This window comes from Ranitomeya variabilis, chromosome 1 (assembly GCF_051348905.1).
Source record: "Ranitomeya variabilis isolate aRanVar5 chromosome 1, aRanVar5.hap1, whole genome shotgun sequence".
Taxonomy (NCBI): Eukaryota; Metazoa; Chordata; class Amphibia; order Anura; family Dendrobatidae; genus Ranitomeya; species Ranitomeya variabilis.
Window position 1 is genome coordinate 267,618,396 of NC_135232.1, and position 19,331 is coordinate 267,637,726.

General features: G+C 41.8%; 1 protein-coding gene across 1 annotated transcript; it reads left to right on the forward strand.

Annotated features, from left to right (window-relative positions):
* The first annotated feature begins 2,355 nt into the window (after nucleotides 1–2,355).
* LOC143814568 (solute carrier family 2, facilitated glucose transporter member 11-like) lies at nucleotides 2,356–19,078 on the forward strand. The gene is made up of 12 exons (XM_077293459.1): nucleotides 2,356–2,411; nucleotides 2,882–2,980; nucleotides 3,225–3,385; nucleotides 3,474–3,598; nucleotides 6,627–6,756; nucleotides 6,909–7,057; nucleotides 7,144–7,328; nucleotides 8,391–8,501; nucleotides 11,980–12,081; nucleotides 13,713–13,788; nucleotides 14,024–14,151; nucleotides 18,821–19,078. Exons 1-12 carry the CDS (start codon nucleotides 2,391–2,393, stop codon nucleotides 19,004–19,006), a joined length of 1,473 nt encoding a protein of 490 aa, XP_077149574.1. The 5' UTR covers nucleotides 2,356–2,390; the 3' UTR covers nucleotides 19,007–19,078.
* Nucleotides 19,079–19,331: the final 253 nt, after the last annotated feature.

Genomic DNA, 19,331 nt, shown 5'->3' on the forward strand with positions numbered 1-19,331 from the left:
GTATATGTATATTAAGTTGTGTAAGACCCATCTTTCTAAAACCTCTATTTGGATTTGGTGTTCTCTTGAATTCCTCATTTGACAACATAATTATGTGAGCGTATGTACCATACAACATGCCCACAAATGTTCTCTAATAAGCAATAGTATTTAAATCTGAAAAGCCTAGTGCCCCATTCTTCTTATTCACTGAATCTGATTTACACCATCAGAAAAGGTATGGAAATGACTCTATTAGAAGATGTAAATTGTGTTTAGACAGGCCAGAGAGCATGGTTTCCACTTAGTTTTGTGAAATGCACCTGACAACTTGTTAACAAAGGCACAGGGTTGTGTTGTTTTTTTATTTTTATTTTTTTTTTGGGGGGGGTGTTAACCCTTTAAACCAAAAGGAGGGGGAGCCAAGGCCTAGCATAAAATGTTAGAGAAAATCCCAGAAACAAGTTAGTTTTCTCTTTCTGCTGAGATAAGGAACTTCATGCTTAGCAAGGTAAAGGTAAGTCTACATCTTATTGCTGTGGTTTGTATTGTTTTCTAAAGCTATTTTTGCACTAGATCTGTATTTTTTATTCAGTATCAGATCTTATCATCCTGCAAACTGAGCAAAAGAAAGAATGACATATTTTTATTCAGACTGTGAAATAACATGGCTTTTATTTTCTAAATTTTCTTGCCCATTACTTACCGGAGTTGTTAATCTGTCTCCTGTAGTCATACACCCCCCCCACTATTCCGGCTCACACAACCACTTTAATCTGAAATGTAATCATAAATCAATTTTATGTGAACTACAATCACCAATATTAGGAGGAACAGATTAGGGCACAACACAAATAAGGCAACTGATAATACATTATAGATGCCAGATAAATTGGCCATACACATTAGATAGTAGTTTGCTTTTTGGCAAGTTTTCATTTTTGTGGTCAGAGGTTGGTGGAAATACCAAGCGATCATTCATGCTGATCATTGAAAAGTATGAATATGTTGATGAGGCATTGCCAGTATCACAAAAAAAAAAAAATTACATTCAGGTACCTTATAGATGACGTCACAGACTGGAGTCGTTCTCTTTCTTTTCTTCATCTTGTCCAGACGCCATGATGAGATTTCACGCCCACAGCTCGTCTCTGCACACTTCCATCTTCTTCGGTCTTGTGCAGCACATCCCCACACGATAACCTTAAAAATAGCAGAGTCACTATAAAGGTACTGAATAAAAATATCTGCCCTACTCTGTGCCACTGAATAAATTATTGCTCTTCATTGTGTTCTCTGCACAAAATATGACCCACACACTGTCCCTCTTATGGTACATGCTCTCCGCACTGTTTGGGCAGCATGGATTGCCTGACAGTGACATCACCTCCATGTAACTGCAGACTTGTGAATCCTCACAGCGTTCGCATTGCTTGCTGTGAGGATTCTCCGGTGGGAATTAATATACTGCCAGTATGCGGTTTGCATACTCCCAGCCACATTCAGATTAGGCTGTTTCAGGCCTCATGTAATACACGTGTATTGAGCGAGGCCGTACGCTTGCCGCTCCCGAAAATCCTGACAGCTTTCGCTACTCGCAATATGAGGATTCAGAAGTCTGAAGTCACATAGATACTTACATAGAGTGACTGCAGACTTGTAGCTTAAGACCGGACATCCCCACTATAAATATTTTCACCTCATGAACGAGTGTTTTGCTCACTCATCGGGTGATCTGCAGCCCGTTTACTCTGAAAGATTATCGCGAATCAAGTGTCAGAGCGCTCATTCACTATAAGCGTTCAGTGTAAATTCAGCTTATAGGCAAAACTACACCTTATCTGCAATAACAATGTTATCACACATAAATACCAGAGGTGATATATAGTCAGATATAAAGCCACACAGCTTAATAACAATAGATAAGAATTCAAATTGCTCGGTCGAGTGCTCCTGTGTTCTTTGTGAGAAAGCCTCCAACAGAAATCTCTGTGGCTTATTTCTCCAAAATTTCACACATACTCGATTGATATATTCCTTGAAAGTCAGTTTGCTGGTGCCCCCATACACAATTTTGGAAGGTTCAACCGTCATTAGTTTAATGTGTATGGGGGCCTTAACTCTAGTTATTAAGACAATCGGACATCTTTTTTTTGCGACCCATTTAAAACCGAAAATGGATCCTATCTGTTGCTGACTTAAAAATTACTCTTTTCTGTGTCCTGAAAAAATCCTTTACATTTGTGTTTCACACAAAAGGTTAAAGTGGCAATCATTCTAAAGTTGGCAGCTAATGAAAAGCCAGAAGTTACAGAGTGAACCTGGCAAGAAGTGACTGCATGAGGTTCCTTAGAAATCCTCATTAACCTGAAGCTCAGATTTCCTGCTGCATCATCGTCCTAAACTAATCGATGGCTCTACCTACCTCTGGGGTATGTAACCGTTCATTTATAGCCAATGGGATCCAGTGAAAATGTTTATTAATAATGTTTATTTTATTACTAATTAAAATAATTGCAGAATGAAAACATAAAATAACAATTCAGAAATATTTCCCAGAAATGACGCAAAATATATGCTCAAGCATCCTCTGTCACTTATGGTACTTTTCTGATTTTTTTGCATTGGAAAATAGTATTAGTGATATACGAAATGCATAATTTTATTTTTATGCTGTTCCCCTATTACTTGTGATATGTAAGAAAAGGAGAATGAATGGTAGTGTGAGCAAAATGCTAAAATATAGCAGATTGCTTTAATGTACAGATTCTGATTAAAACTTGCTTTTGCCAGTGTTAAATTAATATATAATATTGAGCTCCTTGAACCAAATCCTATCAGATTTACAGATGTTTTTACGTTATTGTAATTGTTTTTTGTGTGTGTTTTTATGGGTTCCCAGGTATTGCCCCTAAATTTGCCACTTCTAACTCTGGTCTTGGGAATTGGTGGTACTTTCCAGTATGGACTCCATATTTCTCTCATCAATTCACCCTCAAAAGTGAGTTAACATTCTACTATATATTGATTATCGCCTCAGGTTGTAGGTATGCTTTGGTCTACGAGCTTTACGAGTAAAGCTTTTATCTGGCCTGGCCATAATCTCTTTGAAGGAGATGTGCTTTCTGGCCATTAATCATTGCAGAAAATGACATGAAGCAAACTCTGGAATTTACTCTGTTTTGCACATATCATGTACACATATAGATCTTTTACACTTTCTGTGTGTTTTTTTTCATTTTTAGTATGTTCAAAAGTTTATCAATGTCACATGGGAGCAGCGATATGGCACGGTCCTACATCCGGACACCATCATGTTACTGTGGTCCATCATTGTCTCCATATACAGCATTGGTGGGCTCCTGGGCTCACTCATAGTGGGATATCTAGCTTTCACCTTTGGGAGGTAACTAATGTTTGATTTACTGTATCATCTTATAGAAATACAATTAATTTGCAAGGTGTAACTAGTTGCCCTCATGCTTCTCTTGCAGAAAGAACACCCAATTATATAATAACCTGATTGCAATAGTCGGAGCATTGCTCATGAGTACCAGCCGCGTTGCCCAATCATTCGAGATGATTATTTTGGGGAGGTTCCTTTATGGAATTAATGCAGGTAAAATGAAGCTTAAATGGGTTGTCTGGTCCAAAATAATAAGTCTGCAGTCTCTCTGTGTAACTGCAGACTTGTGAATCCCCCTCAGCGTGCGTTTCTGAACTGGGACTGGCAGGTACATATGCATTATACATACCACTGACAAGAGCCCGACTAATGGGCACGGACTCGCTCCATACACTTGTCTAGTGATGCAGCCATCCAGTGGGCTCTGCCAATTAGTGGTCATGGCCTAGCTCCATACACTTGTCTAGTGATGCAGCCATCCAGTGGGCTCTGCCAATTAGTGGTCATGGCCTAGCTCCATACACTTGTCTAGTGACGCAGCCATCCAGTGGATACTGCCGATTAGTGGGCATGGCCTAGCTCCATACACTTGTCTAGTGACGCAGCCATCCAGTGGATACTGCCGATTAGTGGACATGGCCTAGCTCCATACACTTGTCTAGTGACGCAGCCATCTAGTGGGCTCTGCTGACTAGTGGGCATGGCCTAGCTCCATACACTTGTCTAGTGATGCAGCCATCCAGTGGATACTGCTGATTAGTGGGCATGGCCTAGCTCCATACACTTGTCTAGTGATGCAGCCATCCAGTGGGTGCTGCCGACTAGTGGGCATGGACTAGCTCCATACACTTGTCTAGTGACGCAGCCATCCACTGGGCGCTGCCGACTAGTGGGCATGGACTAGCTCCATACACTTGTCTAGTGACGCAGCCATCCAGTGGGTGCTGCCGACTAGTGGGCATGGACTAGCTCCATACACTTGTCTAGTGACGCAGCCATCCAGTGGATACTGCCGATTAGTGGGCATGGCCTAGCTCCATACACTTGTCTAGTGACGCAGCCATCCACTGGGTGCTGCTGACTAGTAGGCATGGACTAGCTCCATACACTTGTCTAGTGACGCAGCCATCCACTGGGCGCTGCCGACTAGTGGGCATGGACTAGCTCCATACACTTGTCTAGTGATGCCGCCATCCAGTGGGCGCTGCCGATTAGTGGGCATGGACTAGCTCCATACGAAGCGAGGCAGCACCCACTAGTCGGGTTCTGGGCAGGGATATGTATAACGCCGGTCCTGGTTCAAACACTGGCGAATCCACGCAGCACACAGCGCTAGGGGGATTCATAGGTCTGCAGTCACACAAAGTAACTACACACTTATCATTTTGGAGCGGACAACCCCTTTAACATCTAGCAATAAGAAATAGTTTTCTTATTGTCATTAATGTATCTTAGATTTCTTAAATAAGGAAAAACTTTACATTTTGTTTAAAAACTATATAGTACAAAAAGCACTTAAAAGGTCATTTCTATTTTATCACGTTATCACCTAATCATGAGATAGATGATAACTTGCTAATTGCTAGGGGTCCCCCACTGATTCAGAGAATGAAACTTTAACTTGACCCTTTAAAATGGAGCATTGGCCGCACCTGTCCATCATCATTTCATTGTCTATGGGAATACCAGAGATAGTCGAGCACAGCACTTGTTCTTCTCTCATAGACATGGTCCCATAGAAATGCTTGTAGCAGTGGTGGGCATGTGCGGCAAATGCTCCATTATAAAGTGGGGATTTCAGAGCCCTGTTCACTGGATTGGTGAGTATTCCAGCGGTTGGACACATAGTGATCAGCAAGTTATCACCTGGTATTGTGTTAAAATGTGAAAAGGGTAAGGTAAGGGTATGTGCACACGTTGTGGATTCGTGTGCGGATTTTTCTGCGCAGATTTTGAAAAATCCGCATGTAAAACGCCCTACGTTTTACCTGCCGATTACCTGCAGATTTTAGGTGGATTTACTGCGGTTTTTGTGTGGATTTTACCTGCGTTTTTACACCTGTGGATTCCAATTATGGAACAGGTGTAAAACACTGCGGAATCTGCCCAAAGAATTGACATGCTGCGGAAAATAAACCTCAGCGTTTCCGCTCGGTATTTTCCACAGCATGTGCACTGCGGATTTTGTTTTCCATAGGTTTACATGGTACTGTACAACGCATGGAAAACTGCTGCCAATCTTCAGCGTCAAATCTGCTGCGGATCCGCAGCCAAATCCGCAACGTGTGCACATACCCATAAGGATTTCTGTATATAGGCTTTCTGTAAGTTAAACTATTAAACTATTTTACTTTAGTTACCGTTTAATTCTATTGCTTCAAGTTATTTGAAGTGACATCAATGTCATTCAAAGGGCTCGCTCACACCTGCATATACATTGGACGAGTGCTTTTTGAGTATCTATGCTAGTTTCAGGCAGCTCCATAAAATGGGCAGAACTGAGGAGGAGCCAGGTTCGGATGAGTATTGCTACACCATCAAATTCATGAACACTAGCAGCGTTTCTTAATAATAATAATAATAATAATAATTTTATTTATATAGCGCCAACATATTCCGCAGCGCTTTACATTATAGAGGGGACGTGTACAGACAATAGACATTACAGCATAACAATAAACACAGATCAAAACAGATACCAAGAGGAATGAGGGCCCTGCTCGCAAGCTTACAATCTATGAGGAAAAATGGGAGACACGAGAGGTGGATGAGAGGTTCTTACTCCAGGTTCCCTCTTGTGAAGGCATGGAGGCACACACCACTGAAAAGAAGTACTGAATTCATTAAGTGATATGCGCATATTAATTAGTTTGTTTCATCTTATTCCTGCATGCCCCTTATTTACACTGGTATACAAAATGCTAGTCTTAATGACAAAGCCTTCAGCTTACCATCACACATTGTTCTGAATGGCTAGGTTTAGTGTAAAATGTTGCATGTCTCACAGGAGCTTGAAGGACGAGAATAGGGTTTATATTGTATCTTAACCTGGACATCAATATTTTAATTTCTGGTGTGTTTTACTGCAGTGTTCCTCTACACCAGTCCTCAAGGTCAGATCATGATTCCATCACATGTGCAATACTAAGGAAATCCTGAGACCATGATCTGTTGCTGGGTCTTGAGGAATGGCGTTGAGGGACACTATTACACTGTACCCACATATTACTGTTTCTTCCAGGTGTGGGTCTGAATCTTCACACAATGTATATTGGGGAGTGTGCCCCTCAGAGTAAGCGTGGAATGGTCACCGTATCTGTTTCTTTAGCCGTTGCCTTTGGGAAGTTGATGGGGTTCATTATAGGACTCAGGTATGGCCAATAAAAGATTTGATGGAGATTATTAGGTCACCTTGTATTTATGGTTGTTATGGTTGAGCTCACTTTTCTAGAAACATAAATTTTTTTTATTTCTATTTTCTAGAACATTTCCATCACTGTAACTTTACTCAATTTCATTGTAGGGAATTAATGGGGACAGAAGAATTGTGGCCTTTCCTTTTGGCTACGAGTGCTATTCCAGCACTCATTCAGTTGGTGACATTACCCTTTTTCCCAGAGTCTCCCAGATACCTTCTTATCGACAAAGGTGACAAAGATGGTTGCCTAAAAGGTATAGTGAGAAGCATTATTTTGTGGAATGTGCTCTTCTCTATACATTGGTATATCAGATTCAATATGTTCAGTATTTTTTTCTAGCTATGCAACAGCTATGGGGTCCAGGAGAACATAGTCTGGAGATGAAGAGTATGATGACCGAGAAGGAGGCTGTCGGAGAACAAATCAAGGGTCTGAAGGATCTTCTGGTGGATCGTGCAGTGCGCTGGCAGATGATCACACTGCTGGTAACCTGTGGAGCTGTTCAGCTGATAGGCATTAATGCGGTAATTATTTTATGCTCATTCTCTGGGTATGAGTATGCTTTCCAATGTGAAGTAAAGACACTTCTTGTACCAAATTCATATCTGCAAGTGTTAAAATTCTGGTATCAGTTCATACTTGTTCTCCTTATGCATCATAATAACAGGTCAATGTCACTGTGGTGGTCCTCTAACCCCATCAGTTCTGTATTGGTCATGCACATAATTAACATGACTGCTGCAGGCAATCGCTGGCCTCAGTGGTGAATCTAACCTATACGTACATGACTAGGTAGACCAGTGACTGCCTGCAGCAGTCACGTGAATGATGTAGGGGACCCCAAAAGAGGCGACGCTGGGATGGTGAGGCACTTGAGAAGCAAGAAGAATTTTACACAGTGACTCTAGAATAAAAAAAAATGTTATTAGGGAGAATTTTATTATTAGCGAGACTCTTTGCAGCAAAAAATAAAGGAAATTAGAATTAGCACCTTTGGTGTAGGAACGGGTAAATATAGTGGAGAACAATAGGAAAATGGAAATTGTGGTGTACCAAAATATAGGTCACATTTATTATTTTAATAAGGTCTAGTGTCCATGGCTGGATGTTGTCATAAATCATGAGAGAAGTTCATAAGACGGAACATAAGAGATAAAAACTTTCTGGTCAAAACAATCTCACTGATGGAATCACAGTTAACTCATTCTGCAGCTAGAAACAGACAGCGAATCACAAAGGCTAGAGAAGGCAACATTGTGAATGAAGCCCAATTGAAAATATGATTTTTTTTAATAAAAAAAATACATGGATTTAACTAAGTGAATACCTAAAAGAAGTGATTTAATATGCTATGCAGGAAAGTAGGACACTGTCAGCTTAAAACTGTTCTGATATACAGAAGACTTGGAGGGGTTTCTCAGAAATGTTATATATAGGATTAAAGACATTTTAGAAAATAATCCAACAGGGCTGTTGCTGATATAGGCAAAAGCAGAATGCTGTAAATTGATCACATCTTATTTTATCTTATCAATCACGTTTTACATTGAGTGTCAATATATAAAATTTTCTTTATCTAATTACAGGTTTACTTTTATGCATATGACATTTTCCAGAATGCAGGTATTTCAGCCGGGGAGGCACCATATGTCTCTCTTGGAATTGGGATAATGGAAATTTTCACAATAGTGCTATGTGTGAGTATTCCCCTAGTTTAATTCCCACTGCGTATTCATCTTTCATAATGGACAAGTCATAGCTTTAGGCCAGCGTCACACTACCGTAGAATACGGCTGAGTACTATGCGAGAAGACATCACGTAGCACTCTGCCCAGTGTTAATCTATGCGTCAGATCACATCAGCGTTTTTTTTCTCAGGCACATTCGACGTGCGTGTAAAATTGCGTCATGCTGCGATTGTACTTGTATATCGCCCCAGACTCGCCAATGCAAGCCTATAGGTGCGAGAAAAACTCGGACGCCACACGGACCATGCGAGTGCCGTCCGATTTTTACGCACCGTCGTCCTTTGAAAAGCCAGCAATTCATGTGCCGCATACAGTAAACTCAGGTTAGAATAGATATATACACATAGAATACATAATAAAATATATATATGTGTCAGTGACACACATTATATATATATATATATATATATATATATATATATATACAGTATATTACATAGATAGATAGAAGAAAAGCTGGCAATTCAGCAGCCGCATAGTGTAAAATCACAGCAGGAGCAGACAGGATAGAAGGGATGGATTACGCACAGTAAATACAATAGAATAGATAGATGTACAGATGTCAGTGACACATACAATTAGTGCAGTGTGTGTGCATCTTACTGTACATATATTTAATTATTAAAAGATAATTTTTCTGAAAAAAAAATGGAGTGGGCTCCCACATAATTTTCGTAACCAGCAGAGGGAAAGTCGACGTCTGGGGGCCTATGTATATAGCCTTGGAAGGGGGTAATTCCCATGGAGCTTCCCAGGCTATTAATAGCAGCTCACAGCTATGTACTCAGCCTTTACTGGCTATTAAAATGGGGACCCTAAAAAGAATGACGTAGGGTCCCCCTATAATTAATAACCAGCAAAGGCTATTCTGACAGCTGCGGGCTGATATTAATAGCCTAGGAAGGGGCCTTAGATACTGCCTCCCAGGCTAAAAATATCAGCTCTCAGCCACCGCAGAAAAGGCGCATCTCTAAGATGTACCAATTCTGGCACTTAGCCTCACTCTTCCCACTTGCCTTGTAGCGTTGGCAAGTGGGGTGATAGTTGGGGGGGTTGATGTCACCTTTGTATTGTCAGGTGACATCAAGCCCTGAGGTTAGTAATGGAGGGGCGTCAATAAGTCATAGTCATATCGTATAAAAACACACAGAAAAAAGTCCTTTAATTGAAAGAATGACACAGACCCCTTTAATAAATCTTAATTAAACCAAACCTTACGACATTGCCCATTCCACTGACTCTTTTGTCTTCTGCAAAAGAGTTTAAAGGGAACCTGTCACCCCAAAAATCGAAGTTTAGTTAAGCCCACCGGCATCAGGGGCTTATCTACAGCATTCTGGAATGCTGTAGATAAGCCCCCGATGTATCCTGAAAGATGAGAAAAAGAGGTTGGATTATACTCACCCAGGGGCGTTCCGGCTGCGGTCTGGTCCTATGGGCGTCACGGTCCGGTCCATGATGCGACCATACGGCCTGCCATCCAGCAGAGACACTGAGCAGCATCTGCTACCGCTGCCCAGTGTCTCCCTATAACGGCACCGCTAGTGTAAGAAAGTTCTCCTGCTCGCGGTGCCGTCAGACAGGTCCTGGGAGTTCACAGCCAATATATAAAAATATTGCCTTTGAAAACATTGTGTAAATGACATAGAGAATTGCTGTACGTAAAAGCTCATGATAAAATCGCATTTCAGTCGGATAGCAATCACACTGCATTCGGATGTAAATCGGATGCTAGGTGTGAAAAATCAGATTGTACTCGCATGACACTTGCATTTCACTTGTGCGACTCTCGGCAGGGAGACTCGAACCGATTTTTCATACATTGAGGCTTTGTGCACACGTTGCGGATTTGGCTGCGGAACCGCAGCGGATTGGCCGCTGCGGATCCACAGCAGTTTTCCATGCATTGTACAGTACCATGTAAACCTATGGAAAACCAAATCCGCAGTACCCATGGTGCAGAAAATACTGCGCGGAAACGCTGCGTTGTATTTTCAGCAGCATGTCAATTCTTTGTGCGGATTCCGCAGCGGTTTAGGCTGTGTGCACACGTTCAGGATTTTTTGCGGTTTTTCGCTATAAAAATGCGATAAAACCGTGAAAAAAACGCATACATTAAGCATCCTATTATTTGAATGCAATTCGCAATTTTTGTGCACATGTTGCGTTTTTTTCCGCGGCGGAATCGAATTCTGGAAAAAAATGCAGCATGTTCATTCTTCGTGCCGAATCGCGGGGATTCCACACTTATAGGAATGCATTGATCCGCTTACTTTCCGCATGTGGCTATGCCCACCATGTGGGAAGTAAGCGGATCATGTGAGGATGGTAGCCAGGGTGGAGGAGAGGAGACTCTCCTCCAGGTCCTGACAACTATATATCTGTAAAAAAAATAATTAAAATAAAAAATCGTGATATTCTCACCTTCCGGCATCCCAGGCAGCCTTCCTGCTCCTCGCGATGCTTCCGTTCCCAGGGATGCTTTGCGGCAATGACCTGTGATCATGTAGCGGTCTCGCGAGACCGCTACGTCATCTGGGGTCATTGCCACGAGGCATTACTGGGAACGGAAGCTGCCAAGAGCATCGCGAGGAGCGGGAAGGCTGCAGGGGGCGCTGGAAGGTGAGAATATCACAATTTATTATTTTTAGAACATTCTATATTTTTATTATTGATGCTGCATAGGCCTGTCAATCAGTTTTCCAAGCGATGCTACAGATTGCTTGGAAAACGCTAGCATTCTGCAAGCTCATTATGCTTGTAAAACGCTAGTGTTTAGCGGGACAACGCATGCCAATTCCGCATTCATTTTACCCGCGGCACAGTTGCGGAATTGCTGCGGAAATTCCGGACGTGTGCACATAGCCTTACACCTGCTCCTCAATAGGAATCCACAGGTGTAAAACCGCAGGTGGAATCCGCACAATATCTACAGGAAATCCGCGGTAAATCCGCACTGCGTTTTACCTGCGGATTTTGCAAAAACGGTGTGAAAAAATCCGCACACGAATCCGCAACGTGTGCACATAGCCTCAGTGTGACTCTGGCCTTAAGCTGAGCTTTACATTTATCAATTACGTCAGTTTTCTTGAGCCTCATCTGATGTTATACCTGTATCAGTGTTTATCTGTTTTTTTTGTTTCTGCAAATATATGGATTCTAATCGGAAAAAAAACACAACATGCGGCATATTTGAATCCGGCTGCTTGAAGGATCCAGCACAACAACTATTGCATTTGTTATTGTGAGGGATTCCATAGAAAACTATTTAATCTGTTATTGTATCAGTTTCCTTCCAGCGAGTCACTCACTACCATGCTGGAAGGAAAATAGAATTACAGTTCTAGCCAAATAGGTGGAAACGATCCTTGTTTGTCACTTATTATTGTTTTTCTTGAGTCTCATTATCATTACTGTCTTCTTACAGGGCTTCCTCATTGACCGTCTGGGCAGAAAAACTCTACTGTGGGTGAACTATGTAATCTTGGCATTGACGTTGACCTCACTCACTGCTACACTTACCTTCCAAGTAAGAACAACTTGTTACTATCTTGTAAATATCAATTTAAAGGGTATTCTCAAGTTTGGAAGATATCCCCTATCCATCCACTTCCTGATTACTGGTGTTTGACCATTGCGACCCCCATCAATCCCGGGAACCAGGATGTGTGAATAGAACGGACACACAATCATTAACACTGTCACATTCATTCTTAATGTGACTGCCAGAGACAGCCGGGCTCTGCACTTGGCTGGACTGTGACACTCACATAACAATGAATGGAGCCGCTGTGCGCATGATCAGACCCCCAGCGATGGATAGGGGATAACTTCCAAACTTCGGAGATCTCCTTTAAATGCTTCTTTTTTTTTAAACAACAGAAGTACCACCACAAAAAGTTTTCTTTTGCAATGTAAATATAAAAGACTTTTTCTCGGTAAAGTAATTGATGGCACATCACTACGAGCCACATTCCAGGCAATGACCAACCATGTGGCATTTGGATAAGCTGGATGACCATGACAGAAGATAAAGTTTCTTAAAGTCATTGCCAGTGGATTGCGGCTATCAGTATTGTTTGGACCACCACCATAACTTAGCAGTTTGTCATGATGCCTTTACTGAGAATATTCTATTTGGTTGTGAAACATTAGGAGCACATACAGTTTGGGAAAAAAAAAATCTAAAAAAAACAAAAACCCTTAGTTCTGCTCGTTAAAGGGCAGGAAGCAGAACTGGCAATTTGAAAGGGTGGGTGAATACCTGTAAGGACTTGATCCAGTCAACAAGTGTGGAGAGTGAAATGAACCTTTTAATTAACCCATGCCAGTTCAACTTGGATTTTGTGGTACAAGTCGCAGTTGTGAAGGGGGTTTTCAATATGTCAGGGGGTGCTGTTTTTAAAATGATATCTCTTTTGGGGTTTTCCAATATATAGGTCCCCCAAAGTCACTTCAAACCTGGATAGTTCCCTAAAAAAATCATTTTGTAAATTTCCTTGGAAAAAGAACAAATTACTGCTACATTTTTAAACCTCCTAAAATGCTACCAAAATAAAAAAACATTTTACAAATGGTGCTAATGTAAAGCAGACATGAGGGAAATGTTATTTATTAATGTTTTGTTATGGTATGACTATCTGGATTAAAGTGATAATCATTCAAAGTTTGAAAATTGCATTTTTTTTTTACATTTTTGTCAAATTTCTGATTTTTTTTTTATAAATGAACACAAAACATATCAACCTAAATTTACCACTATCATAAAGTATAATGTGTCATGAAATTACAATCTCTAAATCAATGGGATCCGTTGAAGCGTTCCAGAGTTATCGCCACATAAAGTGATACTGGTCAGATTTTAAAAATTTTGCCCCTGTCACTAAGGGATTAATATACACAATATTTGCAATGTTGCTCTATTTTTTTATTTATTTTAGATGAATTAGATAAATATTAGTTGCAAAAGTTCACGAATCCTTTAAATGTTTTTATCTCTCCCATTGGCCTGAAAGTTACTTTCATTCTTAATTATAACACAGCACACAGTAATATTAATGATAATAAGCGCTCTACTCTAGCCTGTACCCTATGGTTGCAATAATTGGCAAACACTATAGTCAGTTTTGCTTTTACACGGCTATTTCTCTTTCCCTGCAGGACGTATACTCGTGGCTGCCATATGCTTCTTGTACGTTGATCTTCATCTTTACGTTGAGCTACGGCTTGGGTCCAGGTCAGTTATCTGGTAACATGATAATTGTGTAGTCTTTATCTCCATCATTCTATTTATCTGACTTGTTCCATTAAATCTGATAGTAAGTAGTTTAAAAAATTGGGGCTTAATTATCTCTGTATCATACAGTACAGCTTCCCTGTAAAAAGCGTGATCCGTAGTGATGGATCTGTTGTGATCTAGTGAACCGTAAATCCTGAATAAAATCAAATGTTTTCTAATCCTTACTGTACAGGAGGCGTCACTTGTGTCCTGCCCACAGAGCTGTTTGTGCAGTCCTACAGACCTGCGGCCTACGCCATAACCGGAGCTCTCATTTGGCTGGGATTGTTTGTGATCGGCTTGGCTTTTCCTTTCGTTGAGGTAGGATCATTAAATGGGTTGTCTGGTCAAAATCGGTAAGTGTGCAGTCACTCTGTGTGACAACGTACTTATAAATCCCTCCAGCGTATGCACTGATTCACCAGTTTCTAGGCCGGGTCTAGAAGGTATGTATGCGTTATACATACTCCCAGGCAGTGGGCACGGCCTCACTCAACTAGTATTAATCCAGGCCGCACCCTGGCTAGTGACACGGCGTCGCTCAGAACAAGTGTATGGCAGCAAGCAGTGCCCACTGCCCGGAAGTATATATAACTCATACATGCCCTCCGGGTCCGGCTCAGACATCGGCGAATCCCTGCAGCGCACAGTGTGTGCACTGGGGGCATTCATAAGTCTGCAGTCACACAGAGTGACCACAGACATCGAGTTGAACAGGACAACTTGCCCTTTAACAAAGTAAATTCTGTCAGTTCTACAAGTAGATGTTATTTTGGTCTGCTCTGATCACTCGCCCTACTAAATGGGCTATTTAGGATTTTAGGTAATTTACCTGACAGACTTCAATGTGAAAACATAATAAAAATAACTCACCTTTCAGATTTCATGCCATTATCAGAGGTCATTTGCTTCAGACTATGATGGAGAAGGTGTCTATTGTGTTTTCTGCCTTCCTATTACCTGGAGGTGTCAGTAACCCAATGAATGAACACTGGCCAGGCAACATTTACCCCTTTTACTGCCCTGGACCACCAGGAAAGCAGACATTAACCTCTTTACTGCCCTAGACTACAAAGGATGGAAAACTTAACCCCTTATCTGGTCTATGATACCAGGCCTATTAACATTAACTCCTGTACTGCTCTAGAGCACAGGGATACAGTTATTAATCCCTTTATTGCCATTGGCTACCAAGGATGTAAACCTTAACCCCTTCTCTGGCCTAGAATACCAGGCCTACTAACATTAACTCCTTTACTACTCTAGACTATCAGAGATGCAAGCATAAACTCCTTCTCTGGCCTAGGCTAATAGGTATACTGACATTATCCTTTCATTGACCTAGACCCCAGGGATGTTACTATTAACCCATTAACTAACCAAGTAAATTATTGCAAATTATCTGAGGCCAGAATCAACATTTATTTGTTATTGTTTGGATCATCCAACTTAATACAAACAGTGATAGGATCTTGAAGTTCTCAGCTCACTAGATACAAAAGTTTAAAGGGACATTGGCTCTGACATTAAATGCCCAATTTAAAATGGCTGATCCCAGGGCAGTTAGTAATTTTTTTATGTGGTTGTTTTATGATGAGTTAAGATTTTTATCAAACAGCTTCAATTGGGGCTTCATTAGACATCGGAACACCTACTCCACCCAGCACAGGACACCAACGCAGGGCATATGCCTCAAGGCAATAAAATGGTGTGAGGCAAATGTCCTATCAATGGCCTCATCAAAGACATATTGATGGCTTTTAAGGGGCTAAATGTGAGGTACCGATCCCTAACAGACTAAAAATGACAGAGACCACCAACAAGGCCAGGCATAGTTGATAAGTCACTTACCTCTTCAGCACTGATGCTGCAGCTGCCCACCACAAGTATTTTTTCATATTCCAGTAATGATTAGTGTCACATTGGCACATAACCATTGCAGCTAATCACTGCTCACAACAGTGATGTCTGTAAGTATGTCACGTGGCCCCTGAGGCCACAGCAGTTATGTGACAGCATGGAAGATCATTGCTTTTGGAAGTCACAAAGACTGAGGCAAAGATATTTGATGCTGGAGCTGCCGAGGTTTTAACAGGCACATTTTATTTTATCTCATTTATTTTTTCTGCTTAACTTTTTTATTTTTCCTCTTGGCCAAAATCTTAAAATACCCATTCTGTAGTACTTAAAGGGGTTGTCCAGTACAAGGAAAACCCCTTCTTAAACTAAATGTTCGACCCTGAAAAAGTAATAAAGCCTATACTCACCTCCCATGCCAGCGCCGTTCCCGCGGTGTCGGAACTCGCTCTCCCAGGGCTTGTGATGCGCTGTTGTGACATGTGACGCCCAGTCAGTGCTGGCGTCACTGTCTCTGCCTTCAGACAAACTGAACATGAAGAGAAGCCAGGGATCAGCTGCAGCCCAGACTTCCTCTTCATGTTCAGTTTGTCCAAAGGTGGAAACAGTGACACTATCGTTGATTGGGCAACGGGCATTACGTGTCATTCCACAGCATCACAGCCCTGGGACCGCAAGTGCTGACATCGCTGGAACGGTGCCTCCACGGGCCCTAATTATAAGCTTTATTATTTTATGTGGGCATAACATTTAGTTTAAGAAGGGGTTGTTCTGGTAGTGAACAACCCCTTTAAGTATAATATCAATAAAAATTCCTAAATGTGAGCACATATAATAATATATGACGTGGTAAAACCTTCCTAACGTATCTGCTGTGAGGTGGGACGCAGAGTGTGCAGCTGGATCCATTTGAGAATGTAGTGGCATACCGCTAATAGTGACAAACCAAACGGCCTCTCTGGGCCTCGTGATTTATATTTGCACCCCTGTCTTTACCCATGTTTGCATCTTTACAAAACAACGTTCAGGGCAAAAGTGGTCTTCTGTGTTAGGCATCATGCACACATTGAGTATTTGGTGAGAATTTTTACCTCAGTATTTGTAAACCAAAACCCTTAGTGGAACAATCAGAGGAAAAGTATAATATTAACACGTCACCACTTCTGTATTTATCACCCACTCCTGGGTTTGGCTTACAAATACTGAGGTAAACTACTGATGAAATATTGAATGTGTGAACGTAGCCTTAGGGTACTGTCACACAGTGCAATTTTCGTCGCTACGACGGCACGATCCGTGACGTCGCAGCGTCGTATGATTATCGCTCCAGCGTCGTAGACTGCGGTCACACTTTGCAATCACGGCGCTGGAGCGATGCCGAAGTCCCCGGGTAACCAGGGTAAACATCGGGTAACTAAGCGCAGGGCCGCGCTTAGTAACCCGATGTTTACCCTGGTTACCAGCGTAAACGTTAAAAAAACAAACAGTACATACTTACATTCCGGTGTCTGTCCCCGGCGTCTCAGCTTCTCTCCACTGTGTGAGCGCCATAGCCGGAAAGCAGAGCGGTGACATCACCGCGTCACCGCTGTGCTTGCTTTCCGGCCGGCAGGCGCTCACACAGTGCAGAGAAGCTGAGACGCTGGAGGACAGACACCGGAATGTAAGTATGTACTGTTTGTTTTTTTAACGTTTACGCTGGTAACCAGGGTAAACATCGGGTTACTAAGCGCGGCCCTGCGCTTAGTTACCCGATGTTTACCCTGGTTACAAGCGAACACATCGCTGGATCGCTGTCACACACAACGATCCAGCGATGTCAGCGGGTGATCAAGCGATGAAAGAAAGTTCCAAACGATCTGCTACGACGTACGATTCTCAGCGTGATGTCTGATCGCAGTAGCGTGTCAGCTAGAACGTCACGAATCGTGCCGTCGTAGCTATCAAAATTGCACTGTGTGACAGTACCCTTAGGGTCTGAGGGTGGATATGCCATGAACTTGGAAGACAGAATCCATGTGTCGTGTACTACCCCCCTTAGGCCTCTTTCACACTTCCGTCTTTTGTCTCACGTTGAAATCTGTCGGTTTTTGAAAATTTGCAGGATCCTGCATTTTCCCATAGACTTGTATTAGCGACGGATTGTGATGGATGGCCATCCGTTTCATCCGTCATGCACTGGATCCATCGGAAAATAGCGGTACGTCGTGGAGAGAAAACGATCAGAGGAACGTTTTTTCTGCACATCGGAAAATCGGTCAGCCGTTGTCGGCTATAATGGAAGCCTATGGACGCAGGATCCGTCACTGACCGTCACATGCAGGAATCCAGCGACGTATCACGTTTTTGCCCTCTGAGAATGCCCGGAAGGATTTTTAAGTCTGGGGAAAATCTCTCTCTCTCAGCTCAACCGACGCATTCATCATAACACTGGATACGTTCCCTCCGTTGTATCACTATTTTATCGACATCCATCGGCACGTCTTCCCGACGCATTAGGACGGGACACCGCCGACGGAAGTGTGAAAAAAGCCTTAGGCTATGTGCACACATTCAGGATTTCTTGCAGAAATATCCTGTGCAAAACCGAACATTTTCTGCAATAAATCCGCATGTGTTTTTTTCGTGTTTTTTGTGCGTTTTTTCCGGAGCTTCCCAATGCATGAAATAGCGGGAAAAATGCGAAAAATCCACAAAATTAATGAACATGCTGCGTTTTTTACCGCGTTGGTGCACAAAAATTGCGGAATGCATTCTAAATGATGGGATGCATAATGTATGCATTTTTTATGCGTTTTTATAGCAAAAAAGTGAAAAAAACGCAACGTGTACACACAGTCTTAGACGCTACGTGACCATAACCTAATAGATCAGTTTTGTACAGATTCTATAGACAGGATTCCCTGTACAGACACATTTATAGACAGTCTTGCAGAATAATAAGTGTCTCTTTTTGTTGCCAAATATAAAAACTGTGTAAGGTCTATGGTTTATTAATGAAGTGTTGCCCTTCTAATGTGAAGGTTTGTTTTCTCAGAAGAGCCAAGCACTGAAATCATGGACAGATAAATACAATATGTGAACGGATACAGCCTCCATAGAACTTACATGACTCTATTCTGTGTTTTTACAGGAAGCATTGGGGACGTTCTGCTTCATATTCTTCTTGGTTTACTGCATCTCTGCAGCTTTATTTTCCTTCTGGGTACTGCCAGAGACCAAGGACCGGAGTATGATGGAGATCCTGGAATCCTTTACCAAACTTAATTATGGTGCTAAGAAAGACAAGCAGGAAAAGCTTGCTTGTACCAGACTTTAGTTATCGGCTTGGTGACGTGTGTAAATATATATATTTATTGTGTAACCTCAGGACCATGCATGTATAGGATTTGTATAGGAAATAAAGAGTTGTCTTGTGGGTTTTGTTACTTAAACAAATGACCTGCCTTTGTTTTATTAGAGGATTTATTGTACTCACTGTTGGGGTTAATGCATATGGCTGTGTTTTGGATCCTTGCCAGACGAATCCTGAATGTGAATTAGTTAGTGATTTCTTTCTGTTTTAATAGCTCTCCTCTATCAGCTTTTTATCCTCTTACTTCATCGACCTAAGGGCAAGTACGTTAAAGAGAATTTGTCACTAG

Bases quoted from the DNA above. Each gene is read 5' to 3' on its own strand.
- LOC143814568 (XM_077293459.1), top strand. From the start codon at position 2,391: ATGGCTCTACCTACCTCTGGG. The intron at 2,981-3,224 runs GTGAGTTAACAT...TTTCATTTTTAG, and splicing joins TCATCAATTCACCCTCAAAA to TATGTTCAAAAGTTTATCAA. The intron at 6,757-6,908 runs GTATGGCCAATA...ATTTCATTGTAG, and splicing joins GGGTTCATTATAGGACTCAG to GGAATTAATGGGGACAGAAG.